Raw genomic sequence first — 17,130 nt, forward strand, 5'->3', positions numbered from 1 at the left:
TGCTTTGCGAAAAAATGTATACATTTGAAACTTGGAGATACAAGGTTTCTGCCCGACAGTGACGATTTACTTTGTTGGCCGTCCAGCCCCCAAAATGGAGCGAAGGCCGACATTTTATTTTTAATTCTTTCCTAATGGCCGGCCTGGACCGGCCGGGAATGAACCGGCCGTTCGGGAGTTGTCCCGCTTTTCCCAATGGCCAGCACGTCCCTGTATACAGTTATTATTACACACTGACACATAGCACTAAACAGTAGAATTGTATAAATGTGTCTTTATTTATCTAGCACATTTCAAAACATACAGCTCACTTCCAAAGTGCTTTATTATGTGTTAAAATGTATTACAAAGAAATGCCTAAAGAAAAGCTAAGCAGCAATGAAGCTACTGAGTATTAGTAGGAGAATCAAAGGTGGGTCAACAAACCCATAATTAGTCAAGCTATTTAGTTTTTTGTCTGTTAAATATACATCTCTGTTATACTCTTTAGTTTCTATTGCGTCACCCATTTATGTATCCTTATTATTATAAGGTAAGTAAACAGTCCCCAGTTTACTGTAACTATTTCTATTTCTGACTGTTATATGATGTTTTTGCATACTGTGTATATTTGTCTGTCATTTAACGTCTCTATGAATTGAGTACAAAAGGGCCCCAATGTAAACAAGTCATTGTGCTGTCCTGGGTTTAAATCCTCAATCGGTCGAGACAGTAATCTGGTGAAAAGGATGACACTATTTACCAACCTTTGCTTAGATAAAAAGTCTACAGTGGGGATTATAGTATATTGTAAGCTTTGACCCAAAGAACACAAAAAATACAACAGTGATAATATGGAACACATTTTGATAACAAATGGTCTGTCTGATAGTTGTAAATGTCTTGACCACAATCCTCATTGTCCTAAAGCTTTAGCATTAATCACGGTTTAGACAATCTTAGAAAACCACTTTAGAAACGTGTAAGTCGGCTTTGCCTCACATTTGAAAAGTCAGTTTCCAGGATGAGCCTTTGTCCCAACTGGCTTTTGGAGATGAGGATGGATTGGGGGGCAAGTTGTAGGCGGAGGCCTGCGGTTCTGAGGGCGCCTGCTCGTACCCGGAGATGTGAAAACACAGAAGTCTGGATCTTTCAGTAGAAGCCGTGAACAGTTATCTCTTGAGGAGCTCAGTGTCTCTGACTTTGCTCGTGGTCCAATGATGACGGGTGCACATGTCTTAGGTATGAAGGTAGTCATGGTCCTGGTCAGGACTCTAGTTTTTCTGGAAGCTAGCAAGGGAGCTGTTGGGGGCTTTTGCTTCTTATCTGGGCTTTTCCCCTCTGCTTGTTCCCTGGTTTGTCGCCCTCGTTGAAGGTTGTGAGAGAAGCAGCTCTGCATCCTATGTTCCACGTTCTTCACAGCCTGGTCAGTGTAAGCCTGCATTTCCTTACGCAGTTGGGAGATCTGCTCTAGAAATTCATCTCTCAAAACCTTCTTACTTGCCTCTATCTCTTTCTCAAAAATCACAGAAAGGTCCTTCCCATTTACATCTGACTCGCCAGAGCACCTCTTATACAACTGTCCTGTTGCATTCTTCTCATAATAATCACTGCTTTGATTACTATCGGGATTGTTATTCGCTGGTGCCATCTCCATTTCTTGTTGGTCTTTGACCATCTGGACTAGCTCCGTAATGCTGTTCTTTGGGACATGTGTGCCCACGTGTAATTTGATCTTGTTCCGTACCTGTTGGAGAACAGACTGCATTTTGGTTTGCATCTCTGCAGGAATGCTGTCCTCTGTGCTGTTGTCACTGAGACTGACAGAGACGACCTGCCCCTCGTCTGGCTGGGATGATTTAGATGTTTCAGTGCCCGCTGCCTCATGCTGCTGTATCTCCTTCACTTCTTCATTCTCCATTGGTGGTGGCTGTTTTTCTGAGGACAATTCACTCATTCTGAGCATATGTTTGTGTGTCTGACTCTGTATTGCTCCTTGAACTGAGCCAGTACAATTATGAGCCTAGGTGTGCAGGCTCACATTGTCATTGTCTCAGTTTCTCTTGTCCCCAAGGGGCGGTGAAGATCAGGGGAATACATTGTGTAATGTAGCCTGATGTAACCTATTTGGTTCATAAGGAGGAATTGGTTCATATACATTTAAGATAGAAAATAATGAATTATGTTTTGTTTAAAAATATCAACGAAATTGTTATAAATTGATGTCACAATGTGTTGATGAAAATGTCAAACACATGCGCATCAGGTACAGTAGGTGTGTGTGTGTGTGTGTGTGTGTGTGTGTGTGTGTGTGTGTGTGTGTGTGTGTGTGTGTGTGTGTGTGTGTGTGTGTGTGTGTGTGTGTGTGTGTGTGTGTAGATAAAAAGTCTACAGTGGGGATTATAGTATATTGTAAGCTTTGACCCAAAGAACACAAAAAATACAACAGTGATAATATGGAACACATTATGATAACAAATGGTCTGTCTGATAGTTGTAAATGTCTTGACCACAATCCTCATTGTCCTAAAGCTTTAGCATTAATCACGGTTTAGACAATCTTAGAAAACCACTTTAGAAACGTGTAAGTCGGCTTTGCCTCACATTTGAAAAGTCAGTTTCCAGGATGAGCCTTTGTCCCAACTGGCTTTTGGAGATGAGGATGGATTGGGGGGCAAGTTGTAGGCGGAGGCCTGCGGTTCTGAGGGCGCCTGCTCGTACCCGGAGATGTGAAAACACAGAAGTCTGGATCTTTCAGTAGAAGCCGTGAACAGTTATCTCTTGAGGAGCTCAGTGTCTCTGACTTTGCTCGTGGTCCAATGATGACGGGTGCACATGTCTTAGGTATGATGGTAGTCATGGTCCTGGTCAGGACTCTAGTTTTTCTGGAAGCTAGCAAGGGAGCTGTTGGGGGCTTTTGCTTCTTATCTGGGCTTTTCCCCTCTGCTTGTTCCCTGGTTTGTCGCCCTCGTTGAAGGTTGTGAGAGAAGCAGCTCTGCATCCTATGTTCCACGTTCTTCACAGCCTGGTCGGTGTAAGCCTGCATTTCCTTACGCAGTTGGGAGATCTGCTCTAGAAATTCATCTCTCAAAGCCTTCTTACTTGCTTCTATCTCTTTCTCAAAAATCACAGAAAGGTCCTTCCCATTTACATCTGACTCGCCAGAGCACCTCTTACACAACTGTCCTGTTGCATTCTTCTCATAATAATCACTGCTTTGATTACTATCAGGATTGTTATTCGCTGGTGCCATCTCCATTTCTCGTTGGTCTTTGACCATCTGGACTAGCTCCGTAATGCTGTTCTTTGGGACATGTGTGCCCACGTGTAATTTGATCTTGCTCCGTACCTGTTGGAGAACAGACTGCATTTTGGTTTGCATCTCTGCAGGAATGCTGTCCTCTGTGCTGTTGTCACTGAGACTGACAGAGACGACCTGCCCCTCGTCTGGCTGGGATGATTTAGATGTTTCAGTGCCCGCTGCCTCATGCTGCTGTATCTCCTTCACTTCTTCATTCTCCATTGGTGGTGGCTGTTTTTCTGAGGACAATTCACTCATTCTGAGCATATGTTTGTGTGTCTGACTCTGTATTGCTCCTTGAACTGAGCCAGTACAATTATGAGCCTAGGTGTGCAGGCTCACATTGTCATTGTCTCAGTTTCTCTTGTCCCCAAGGGGCGGTGAAGATCAGGGGAATACATTGTGTAGCCTGATGTAATATACATCTTAATTGTACATATATACAATTAAGATAGAAAATAATGAATTATGTTTTGTTTTAATGAAAATGTCAAACACATGCGCATCAGGTACAGTAGTGTGTGTGTGTGTGTGTGTGTGTGTGTGTGTGTGTGTGTGTGTGTGTGTGTGTGTGTGTGTGTGTGTGTGTGTGTGTGTGTGTGTGTGTGTGTGGATATCAAATGTTTGCCTCAAGGTGCAGAGCTGATGGAATGGAAGGACAAATATGAATATTTTCCATGGAATTAGAATATATAAAAATGTTGCTCTCTGACTTGCTACTTCACACTGATGTGTTTTGTTGAGTACCACATTATTAACACACCAGTATAGCTTACAGTATTCTCAGGATGCCATGCAGTATGAAAAACAAAGACATCTGGGGACAGCCAGGTGCAGTGGGAGCGTGCGTGTGCATGTGCGTGCGCGTGTGTGTGTGTGTGTGTGTGTGTGTGTGTGTGTGTGTGTGTGTGTGTGTGTGTGTGTGTGTGTGTGTGTGTGTGTGTGTGTGTGTGTGTGTGTGTTTTTACAGGTGTGGTTGACTGATAATTCATTGCCTACAATGTTAATTATATTGTATTGATTGCAAATCCTTGCATAATACACAAAAAAAAGTACTACGTCAACAACAAAATAAGCCACGGCTACTAACTAGGCAACTATGTCACCACAAAATAATCAAAGTCATTTGATTGATTGAATAGACGTTAACCCTAACCCTAACCCTAACCCTTAGACACTTGTGGTACCATTTTACAATCATTGCTGAAAAGATAACACAAAAAAGCCATAGGGGCTTGCTTGTTTCCATTGTGGTCCTGTGTATTCAATTCATACTGTAGCCTACTAAAATACATAGATGTTTTACACTAGGCTCAATTTCATTTAGTGGAATATGTGTTGCATGTTTTCTTCCTCTGTATCAGTTTATTGTATACAGGCTGTACTGAAATAGCTTGTACTTTAATTGCAATCACCCCTTTCTCTCTCTCTCTGCTATGCTTATCTTTATTTAATGGAAATCTGTTAATAAAAACATTGTTTAATTCCAAAAAACCTGAATAAAATGACAAATAATCTATGCTATATCATGCCATAAGGTGCAACTTAAGGGACATAATAACCACTGGCCCTGCTAAAAATGAATGAGGCTACATTATCACATATCATAATTAGGCTATTGTTAGATAATTGATTAAAATATGTTCCTGTTATTGTGTTTAACATGGTATAGATATCATTTTCAGTGTTAAATGTCAATGTCATTCTATTTTTGAACAAATAACTAATGCATGTGATGAGAAGTCTCCACTGCAGGAGAATGACCACAGAGAGATGTCAATCAGGTCATAATGCCCAGGACACTGGATAAGGAATTGGATAATGCCAAGCCATATCTGGCCTTGTCCTTCTGGCTACTGGGCCCAAGACAAGGAAAACATCTGATATCTGTTATGTTCTACATTGTTATGTTCTACTGGCCAATGAAAGTCTTCTATGCTGTGTACACTCAACTATATATGTGAAATTATTATGCTATTATTGATGACTGGACATTCTAACTTTGAATACAGAAACGGAGATTTACACTGTGTGGACTCATTTCTTGTGTGCAAGTACTTTAATATCTTGGGGAAACTGGTTCTTTTCTTGGTCCAACTAATATTTAAGGTAAATAGGGAGAAAATTTTCCATCACTTTAGCTGAACACAACTTGCTTTGAGTAGTCTATAGCTTTGCAGTAGGCCTATTGCATATCATGTCCTTATGTAATAATTATGTTACTTTTAATCTACTACAGTGAAGACAGAGTTAAAGGTCTAGAATCATCTTAGATTCCTGGGGTAGGTCTGGGATGGAATGGGGGCATTTCGGGGTGGTTGACCCACTCAACTGCTATGAACCAATGAAATCCCTGCACGAGTGAGCCTCCTCTCGAGACTAATTGTTAACATATGGAGTTTTACCCCAAAAAATGCAGCTGCACGGGACGCAAATCAGACGCGGTAAAATAACACAGTAAGTAATGCATTGCAACTTGCTTGCATCACAGTAATGTCCCCACGTCCCCCACACCACACCAATGTCGTCCTAAAGCGTATACAGTAGTTTGTATAACAGCACATGTAGACTGTGTACCTGCACAGCAGTAGGCTACAACCAGGTGGCGTTTTGACATTGTTTTGCGACTTGCGAGTAAGCATTATGCAACAGTGTGTGTGTGTGTGTGTGTGTGTGTGTGTGTGTGTGTGTGTGTGTGTGTGTGCGTGCGTGTGTGTGCGTCAGTGTGTGCACGCAACAAGCATCATTCTCCGCCTCCTCCCATCTCTCTCATCCCCTCTCTACCAACCTGAACCTCAGTGGCGTCAGTTCAGAAAAAGCTAAGGTATGGCAACATGACTGGTGTCTTGCACGTGCGCCCTCGTGCGCGTGCAAGACACCAGTCATGCCATACCTTAGCAACAGGCACGATTACAGTACATTTTATTATTCTCCCCCCTGTAGCCGAGGTATGGCAGCTGCCATAGCTTGCCATACCAAATTGACGCCTCTGCTGAACCTCCTCTCCTCCTCACATGGGCGGGGAATTGTAAACTTCATTCTGATCATTTAAAATGCTGGGGTTTCATTGCACATTCCTTTTAAGTATTGTGGGTCAACGGGAACAAGATGGTGAGTAGCCTAAACATCCACTTTATATATGGTTTCATAGGCCATTTCTGAAATGTATAGACCTATTTCACACAGGCTACTTTTGTTTGTCTGAAGGTCTGCCTATTTAATAACGCATACTTTCTGTTTATGTTGCATGTTGTAATTAGTAGCCTAACTGATTATTAATTATATTAAATTTGATTATTATGTACTTTTCAGACAACATACACAGACAAAGGTGAAAAGGTAAGCTTACAGAGGTTATGTGATGATGAGATGCTTGAGAAGATGACAAACAAGACCTATGTTCTGTTGTATGAACTTGTATCAATACAGTTTTTGTTGGCCAATTGCTAAGAGATGATCAATTTTATTTTTTCTGTTTTGAATACTAAAGCCTACTCGAACTTGAGCCTGTAAATTAAACTGTGTAGTCCTATAGCATTGATTCTATGTTTCTATTTTCTACACTCAACAAAACCCCAATTTTCTTTTCTTAAGCACGAGCAAGGGAAGTTCCTCTGTTTTGATCATCTAACTTTCTGGGTTGGAAATGCAAAACAGGTAGGTGTACGGTAAATCCTCCATCACTTTAACTTTTAGTCACACTTTGCTTTGGGCACACAGAGAATGTTTTCCTTAAATTATTCAGGGATGGAGGGGATAGGCTATGTCTTCTGAGGATGTCTATTGGCTCTGCAAAGGGGTGGAGGAATGATCATGAAGCCCCAGACCATAATACTTATGCTGTTGGTGGAATATATCACCAAACTCCCTGTGACTCTTACAGTTTATTGCCAGGAGGTGGCGTGGCAGTATTATTCTGTTGAAACACTATTATGATTATCAACATTATGTGCAATAGGGCCTATAATTGTCCTTACTGCTTTATTTCACAATGACAATGCATTCATAAGTAGGATACAGGACTAAATATAACAATACCCTCCTCCTGCTACTACTGATAAAAGCGTAAAACTGACTCATGGAGGGGGAAATCTATCATTATATCGGCTTTATTCCATAATACAAAACATGGGATTCATACAGCATTATATTTATCTTTCATTTCAGACACATAGTTGTCTGGATGTCAAGGATGTTAGTGATTTTATGCATTCAAAGCATCTTTTCTTCTCTCAACAGGCTGCATCATACTATTGTAACAAGCTGGGGTTTGAGCCTATGGGATACCAGGGTTTGGAGACAGGTTCACGTGAAGTGGTGTCCCATGCGGTCAAACAAGGAAAGGTAATGAGCCCTCAACCTAAGGTCCAAAGTATAGACAAATCCAGAAATCTATTAGAAATAAACTATGGGACACCTCTGGAAAGATGGTCTATGATTCAAGTATTTAGACAAGAATGAATATAACATTTAAAACATTTTATTGGTGCTATGTTTTCCAAAGTAATAATGTATCTAATTATAGGACTTACAGTATATGACTTCTTGAATAAGTTGGAATTTTAATCGATTAGTCATAATACCACATTTAATCATTCATTCAATATAATACATAACTACCAATGGCAGGTGTCAGTAGGAGTAATATTTCTCAATATTCTGGATGTTGTCTTTCACAGATCATCTATGTCTTCTCATCTGCCCTCAATCCAGGAAACAAAGGTTGGTTGATGGTTTGACATTAGCCTGGCGTTGCTCATACTAATTCCTCACTGCGTATCTGATATTAGTCTGGACTCACGAGCAGAATTTTCATTTCCAAGGGGTGGGTTAAAAAAATGGCTCTGGACACGATTGGTTAGATCAGACCAATGCTGGGCTCTGATTGGTCCCCAAATCTTTGGGGCGAGGAGACAATTGAGCGGGGCCAGACCCATATTCGCCAAGGGCAAGTTTTTTTGCCCAGGCAGATTGGTCTGGTTCCAGGCTAGTTTGACATAGCCTTAGATCAGGACTATCATAGATGATTTTTTGGGTTTTGCATTATAACTAAGCAAAAGTCAGACTCGATAAAATGCATCTATGACATTCTTGATACAAGGCTATAGGTTTGATAAAATCATACCAAAGACAAGTGGCAAAAGTAAACTTTTAAATATTGACGTAAATTATTATGGCTATGATTAATGTTGTGTGGATTATTTGGAAAGATAGGACATGAGTTTGGGACAGCAAAGAGCTCCTGAACGTTACATGTGATTTTGGGAACCAGTCACTGGCATGTATTCCTAATAAGTAATGCAATTAATTTATCTTAATTTAATTATTAATAAGCTTTATTTGTTTTAATGTCTGTTCTCAGAAATGGGAGAACATTACGTCAAGCATGGGGATGGAGTCAAGGACATTGCATTTACAGTACAAAACTGTGACTTCCTTGTGCAGGTAAAACTGCAGGCCCTTTCTTTTCTTTTTAAAACCTTCTCAAAGCATCTCACTCTACTTCATGAATTTCTTTTTTTGGACATTTTTACTGAAATGATGTTTTGCTACTGAACAGAAAGCTCGGGAGCGAGGAGCTGTTATTTTGAAGGAGCCTTACACACTAGAGGACAAACATGGTAGAGTAAGGCTGGCTGTACTTCAAACGGTAAGGAGCATTCATATAGGTGCAGTTGTACTGAATGTTCATTTTACTCTCGGAGTGTAACAATTGATGGTCCAGAACACTCTGACATCACAAATTCATAAAGTATCTATACATTTTTAATAACACTCATAAGTAGTCCTTAATATGTGAATGTGACAGCAACTCATGTCAGCAACATGCATCTGTACCATTTCCCATATTCCCTCCTGGAAGGCTCTCTCCATTCCGACATGTCGCCACTCCGAAATTGACTTCTTATTGTCGGAGTGGCGACACTCCCATGGGGGTTCGGTTTAGGGTTAGGGTTAGAGATAGGGTTAAGGCCTGTCCATACTTTGACCGAAACCGCTGTTTTCGGTCAAAAGGTCCTTTTCAACTATAAAATGTAATTCCTCGAAAGTTCTGGAATGCTTTTTCTCCGAACAATAGTTCTGAAATTTGCACAACGAGATGTTGTCACTCGCCGAAATCAGGTTCGGTGAAACGGCAAACGTGATTGGGCCGAACAAAATGTTTCTCCTCGTCCATGCCCCTCAAACGAGAGTCTGATACAGGAGCGAAGTATGAACATCCGACGCTTTTTTTTCGGAAAAGATAAAAAATAACCGAAAAGTTCGGTTCTGTCGAAGTATGGAGAGGCCTTTAGTGTCGGAATGGAGACATGTCGGTAAGGAGACATCGCACATTACCCCAACACATAGGTATACATGCCACTTAAAACCTTCACATCTACCTGCACATGGGCCTCTTCTAGCGCCACCATATGGCCGATTTTTGCAAAACATATATTTTGCCACTGCCCCTACTGACTTTGCACACAAATCACGCACTCAGGAACCAATGCCACTTACAGGCCAATTGGTGTATACATGTGACCTGACGGTCGCTTATCTCCCGATTGGGGAGTCTTACTGGTAGGTACTAGGTAGTCCTTAATATGTGAATGTGAAAATAAGCTAAATGAGCGGATGATAATCATTCTTTTATTTCCTTTGTGTGTTAAAGTATGGAGACACCACACACACATTTGTGGAGAGAACAGGGTACAACGGTTTGTTCCTTCCAGGCTTCCAGCCTCCTCTGTACAAGGACCCTTCCTTAGCCAAGATGTAAGTATGGAAACTCTGTTGTAGTGTTTGTATGCTACTCTTAGATATGGTGAAGAAGAATGTAATCATGACCATTTTACACCAAGGCCGTCTTACAGCTCTGGAGGTTGCACCCATGCTTTGTAGGATTTCACACCGATGATTCTTTGCAGGCCAAGTGGGAAACTAGACTTCATTGACCATGTCGTTGGTAACCAACCGGATGATGAGATGGTTCCTGTGGTGGAATGGTAATGTAATGCCTGATGTTTCTGTATAGACATCTCCACACATGCAATTAGAATTGCTACGTCAGTGATTCTCAAACGTTTAAATGTCAGGGACCCCTACATTTATGTGTATTTAGCCACAGACCAAGATTTATTTTGTTAAAATCTAAAAAATCTAAAAATGTCTTTCCAAAATGTATTAAAAATCTACAATCTCACAACATGTCACATCATGACACATTGAGAGCTTGTAGATCAGCAATTTTCAAATAGCCTATGTAAATTATATGTAGGGTTAAACAGATTTTGATGCTATATTAACACTTTTTGTGTCACCAGACCCCACTTTGAGAATCACTGGCTTACATAATGTACGCAGCATAGAGAATGAACCACTTCCAACCTAGTTTGCGCATGTCATTCTAGGCAAAACATTTTAAACACCATTTATTTTTCTGAAAATAGCGCTTGTAGATCTGCTATTTTTGAACATTTCTGGAAACAAAATAGGGCTTAAGTGGTTATGTGCTACTGCATAGATTTAGCATAGAACATAACAACAACAGAGTCCCAGCTCATGGCTCCAGATGTGGTTTGGGGAGAGTTGGATGTGGGAGGTGCGAGTATTGTATTTCTCCGCCTGTTTGGCATGAGTCAAGCACCACCATGACTTGGCATTTTTTTTTGTTGAGGGGTCCCTGTGGTGATGGACATCTGGATTTGGTTTGGGCCCCGCAGAACAGCAGCGCGATCAAAATAGGAGGGGCAAGGCACCTTTCCAAGTGAACATGGTCACTGAATGATTCTAGAAAATGGGTGCAGTGCTTTCTGAGGTCCTCCACTAAAACAGTTTACCGTACATGAAAATCCCATGGTAGAGCAGTTCTCACTGTGATAGTGCAGATAACAGATATGGAAGCAATTAAATTATAAATACAAATTTCTGTTGATTAATTAACAGTTAATTGTTGAGCGGCATCCTTGTCAGAAGAACTAATTATTATTATTCTGACTTTATTGTTTGTCAGTGAGAGAGAGTATAGGAGCAAATCGTGAAATTATTGGAATGCCATCCCTATAAAGTGCCATTAAAATGCTCTATATTACACTAATATTACAGTTTTATTTCACTTAAACCCATTAACAACTTTATCCCTATTTTGGCATATCATTATAGTTTTAATAAATAGCTGAAATAGCAGATCTATCATGATGTGTTGTGATCTTGCAGATCAGCTAGTAGTATTATTTCTCTTTTCGACATGCAACGAAGTATAAAGTTCTTAAGTGGTTAAGGTTCTTGACCATGTTTGCAATGCCACAGGTATCGGAGGAACCTGCTTTTCCATCGCTTCTGGTCAGTGGATGATAAGCAGCTGCAAACAGAGTTCAGTGCGCTACGCTCCATTGTGGTGGCCAACTATGAAGAGACAGTGAAGATGCCCATTAACGAGCCTGCTATTGGGAAGCGCAAATCACAGATCCAGGTATGTTCTATTAAACCATCACCACAGCACTTTTCACCAGTGAGACAAAGTAATACTATCCACCTGTTTCCACGATAATTTACTGTAGTATTATCTGTGGGACACTTCCGGAGAACAGCAGACATACAAGCTCAAGTTGCGTCGCAGACGCAACCGTTGTGAGCTTGTAGATCATTCTCGGCTGCGACGCCGGAAACTGCTGGATAACTTCTGCACAATGCACGGCGGGACGTGGGAAAGTTGTGGATATGCTGTCACAAAATACAATAACAGCAAGTAGTAGCAGTTTCAACAAACTGATATAGGCTGTATATTGATCTCAGTAGTCAACAGTTAACAAAACCGTAGACACATTTAAAAGAGGATTTAATACAGTACATGGTTCATATTTTATGCAACTCTAACAGGCAACAGTGCTCCAGCAATTGTCCCAGCATAGTTACTTACATGTACAATATATCACACAGGAACACTTTTCTACAAGGGAACATTTTAACATTTTAGATACTGTGTCTCACTTTGATGTATAAGCCTTATCCATTACCTATTTGGTATCATTTGTTTTTTGAGCGGTGGTAAACCGCTCCATAGAGTGGCTGTGCGTGTGTCTGTACTCTGTAGCCACTTTTCCTCAGCGTTTTGCAATAGCAATGTGTTTTCCTCAGCGTTTTGCCATAGCAATATGTGTGTGTGTGTGTGTGTGTGTGTGTGTGTGTGTGTGTGTGTGTGTGTGTGTGTGTATGTGTGTGTGTGTGTGGCCTGTATTACATCACCAATTACATCCTAGACCTATCTGTAGCCACTTTTTCCTTAGCGTTTTGCCATAGCAATGTGTTTTACTCAGCGTTTTGCCATAGCAATGTGTGTGTGTGTGTGTGTGTGTAGCCTGTATTACATCACCAATTACATCCTAGACCTACAGGTATATCCTAGTCTGAAGACGTTATGCAAGCACAACCACCGCTCACTTCACATTGGGTGTGATTTATTTTAATAATAGGAGTATGTGGAGTATTATGGAGGTCCTGGAGTCCAGCACATTGCTATGAACACATCTGACATCATCACTGCAGTAAGTGCACATACCGGTACACAGGGGCGGGTGGGACTGAGTTACTAGGGCCTAATGTGGAGGGCCCCTAACTATTTCATACTTTAGCTATTGAAAAATAGCAGATATACAAGCTCACAGCACGGCACCAAGTGCCACGCTGCGAGCTTGTGGATCTGCTATTTTTGAAAAGTCGTGAAAATGCATGCAAATCTTTGAATATATGTATTTTTTTAAGCGAACATTTGTAACTCAAATTCTGCTTCTGGTGGGGGCCCTGGAACTAAATATTTTGAGATAGGGGTCCGTGGCCAAATACATATCATTTTGGGGGTCCTTCACATGAAAAGGTTTGAGCACCACTGACATAGAACATATTTGTTTCAAAAAACCTAAATATTCAAAGACTTGCACACATTTTCACGATTTTCTCAAATTGCAAGGTCTCCCCTTAACCCTGGCAGTGTACAAATGGTTCATTTGTTTCCATTTGTACCCTGCCAGAGTTACAGACAATTTAGACCCCACTAAAGGAAGCCACAGAGTCCCTGGAATCCACTTTGAGGAACCAGTGCATTACATGGTGTGGCAGTGGTCATTCTGTAACCATTTCAATCGCAGATTCGTAACCTGAAGGAGCGTGGCATGGAGTTCATGATTGTGCCAGACACATACTATGAACAGCTGAGAGAGAACCTGAAACACTCACAAGTCAAAATTGCAGAAGACTTGGATGTCCTACAGGTTAGAACCGTGATTGTACTATATCAGTCTATATACCTTTTCCACCGGCAAAGAACCGGTTCGGGTTCTTTCTCCCGCCTATGGGATGAACCAGAGGTGTGCTTTTCCACCAAGAACCGGAGTTGGTTCCGAACCGTAAAAGTTGGTTCCGAACGGGAAACCCAGAATCCTTGGTTCCTCTGGTTCAATCATGGTTCAATCTGGTGGAAACGCAAGCCGGTTCGCAAGAACGAACCAAGGTTCCAAGAATGTTGAACCGGCACTGGTTCTGGAACCGGTTCTTTGCCGGAAAAGGCCCCTAACAGTCTTCATGACTCTTCAGCCTTCTTCTTAAAGGACAACTTTGTTTTTTTTACAAGGGTTCATATTTTTGATTGTAGTTAGACAAAAGAAGAGTGTTAAAATGTTTTCATATACTGCTTTCTATTGTTTTAGCGATTTTAGTATTTTGATTTCAGTGGGCGGGGGCATGCGTACAAGTGGCTTTTTAGACACAATAAGTTGGCAATTTCTTTGTTACTATTTACACCAGCTCCCATAAGTCATATCTGCCCATGAAAGATTGCGGTGCATCTTGGGAATGGGCTTATTGTGTCTAAAAAATACATATTTGGCCACTTGCATGCATGCCCCCAACCTGGGGTTGGGGGCATGCATGTAAATCAAAATCTCTAAAACGAAAGAAAGAAAGAAAGAAAGAAAGAAAGAAAGAAAGAAAGAAAGAAATGGACACATTTTAACGCTCATCTTTTCTTTTCTCTAATTATCTAAAATCTAAAATATGAACCCTTGTTGTAAAAAAACAAAGTTGTCCTTTAACACATTTTTTAAATCTAGAAAAATTGTCTAGCAATAGCTGCTGTTTTCTTTTTACAATTCCTATGCAGGAACTGAAGATCTTGGTGGACTTCGATGACAATGGTTACCTACTCCAGATCTTCACCAAGCCTGTTCAGGATCGACCCACTGTGTTCTTGGAGGTGATTCAGAGGCACAACCACCAGGTGAGAGAGACATCGGGCCTCAAACACCATTTACTGGTGAAAATATTACATCTGCCTACGTTTATTTAACCCATTTATAGAACGGGTACACATTATTGTGTATCATTATTTTATGCTTTAACTTTTTCAAAAATAGCAGATATACAAGCTCACAGCGCGGCACCGAGTGCCGCGCTGCGAGCTTGTAGATCTGCTATTTTTGAAAAGTCGTGAAAATTTGAATTTTGACCCGATTCTATAAGTGTCTTTTGAATCCTTCTAAGATCTTTGGAAAAAACCTATGTTTCTATTGTCAGCAATCTGGCTGGCCATCGTCAAAGAAAAGGTCCTTTTCACTTAAATGGAGCTCAGTTAGTCTGTTTTTGAGAGACTACTATGTCAGTGTATGGAAAATACATATTATATTTAAAGATTTGCACACATTTTCACGACTTTTTCAAAAATAGCAGATCTACAAGCTCGCAGCGCGGCACTCGGTGCTGCGCTGTGAGCTTGTATATCTGCTATTTTTCCACTGGTTAAAGCATTCAATAATTTTAGGCCTAATTAATTTCTATTTAAAAGTTTCTAATCCACACAATGGCTTTTCTGAAGAGAGAAAAAACAAAAACAAAACATGGCTTGTATCTTCTTTCCCGAAGGGCTTTGGTGCTGGGAATTTCAAGTCACTTTTTGAAGCCATCGAAGCAGATCAGAATGCAAGAGGGAACCTGACCATCCTGACACCAAATGGGGTGTCAAAGAGCATGTGAACCCAGACCCACGAAGGGCACATTCTACATAGTTGCACACCGAAAATAGCAGATCTACAAGCTCACAGCAGGGCCTTTTCCACCGGCAAAGAACCGGTTCTGGTTCTTTCTCCCGTCTATGGGATGAACCAGAGGTGAGCTTTTCCACCGAGAACCGGAGTTGGTTCCGATAACTTCCGAACCCGGAACCACAAAATCCTTGGTTCCTCTGGTTCAATCATGGTTCAATCTGGTGGAAACGCAAGCCGGTTCGCAAGAACTAACCAAGGTTCCAAGAAAGTTGAACCGGCACTGGTTCTGGAACCGGTTCTTTGCCGGTGGAAAAGGCCTCAACGGGGCCTTTTCCACCGGGCAAAGAACCAGTTCTGGTTCTTTCTCCCACCTATGGGATGAACCAGAGGTGTGCTTTTCCACCGAGAACTGGAGTTGGTTCCGAATCGTAAAAGTTGGTTCGGAACCGGAACCACAAAATCCTTGGTTTTTCCAGTGAACCACCATCTGAACTGGGGGACAATGGCTCTGGTCCAATCTGGTGGAAACGCATGCCGGTTCGCAAGAACGAACCAAGGTTCCAAGAACGAACCAAGGTTCCAAGAAAGTTGAACCGGCACTGGTTCTCTAACCAAGGTTCTTTTAGTGGAAAAGGCCCCAACATGTCACCATACTTGTCTTGCACACGACCAAAGAGCATCTCTCAGCTCCCGCAGTGAGCTCACTGAACGGCTACGAGAGCTTGGATTGTGGAAGTGCACTTCCACTATTCTCTGAAGACATGGTTGCTAGAGGGACATGGTTACCTGTTACTCTACAACACCATCAGCACAGAACATAATTTTTATTTATGTCAAAAAAATACAAAACATAGCATTACTGTTTATTAATCTCTGCTCCATTCCTCCTATTTTCTGATTTACATAGATTTCTTCAATTTAGCATGTTATTATAATTGCATGTGTTTTTTATTGCATATTATATCATAATGTTTCCTGTGTGAGAAAGAGCAAATGATAGAATTTTGCATCAACTAATGATAACATAAACCTTTGTATCTTTAGGTCTCAAACTATACGCAAGAGAACTAACATATGCTTGACACAAGCAAAACATTATTAGCTCTCACAAGTGAAAACATTATTATACTTACTCATTGTGAACTACAATGAACTACCTGAGCAGGTCAATAGAGAAGCGCATCACTCCTAGGGCTGTCACAATTATTACATAATCGTCTAATCGTGATTCTACCACTTTTTCGAGTCACGTGTTCAAATACTGGATTCTGATTGGCTAAATTCCGGAGGTTATGAGAGGACAACTGCCGCAAAGTTGTGTGCGGACTTGTCCGAGATCAATGCGCCTCAGTGTACATCCGGGGACTTCAGGAGGTAGTCGGAACACCTTTCCCCCAACCAACAAATGAAGGTCGCAGCGGTCCTATGTTTACTAACGTGCGTACTATCGTCGCCGATTTATTTGGATCCAATGCAATCCGCCAACTTTAAAGCCCCTTTTCTCTGAACCTATGCCTTTCTGGAAGCGAACAGCCTCTATTTACGGCCGGAACGGTGCTTTTAACTGACGTTAGCTTAGCTGTAAGCTAGACGCATGGATTAGTATGGAGTTGGCGCCATCTGTTGGTGAGTAGAAGATGTTGTTGGTGGAACTATCTGCTGTCTCGCGGAAGTTTTATAGGCAATAATGATTGTAACTTAAGATCCTTGCAAGTTACAACTATGTGTTTTCTTTCATGTATAAGGGAAAAAGTGGTAGAAAAGCTATTTACCACTCGGGGTCGGACATTATGCTCTGATAATGTCCTGTGTTAGGGTGTTATCGGACTCGGC

The 17,130-nt window shown here is 41.2% G+C and overlaps 1 protein-coding gene across 1 annotated transcript; it reads left to right on the forward strand.

Moving 5' to 3' along the window:
- Nucleotides 1-5,673: 5,673 nt before the first annotated feature.
- On the forward strand, nt 5,674-15,286 carry hpdb (4-hydroxyphenylpyruvate dioxygenase b; the record flags this gene model as incomplete). Its single annotated transcript, XM_080738526.1, has 14 exons — nt 5,674-5,724; nt 6,593-6,619; nt 6,875-6,937; nt 7,520-7,624; nt 7,960-8,002; nt 8,643-8,725; nt 8,841-8,930; nt 9,936-10,039; nt 10,192-10,269; nt 11,573-11,735; nt 12,736-12,807; nt 13,408-13,530; nt 14,418-14,534; nt 15,176-15,286. 14 exons carry the CDS (start codon nt 5,674-5,676, stop codon nt 15,284-15,286), a joined length of 1,230 nt encoding a protein of 409 aa, XP_080594652.1.
- Between the last annotated feature and the right edge of the window lie 1,844 nt (nt 15,287-17,130).

Source organism: Nannobrachium achirus, assembly GCF_963921795.1.
Source record: "Nannobrachium achirus genome assembly, chromosome: 12".
Classification (NCBI taxonomy): domain Eukaryota; kingdom Metazoa; phylum Chordata; class Actinopteri; order Myctophiformes; family Myctophidae; genus Nannobrachium; species Nannobrachium achirus.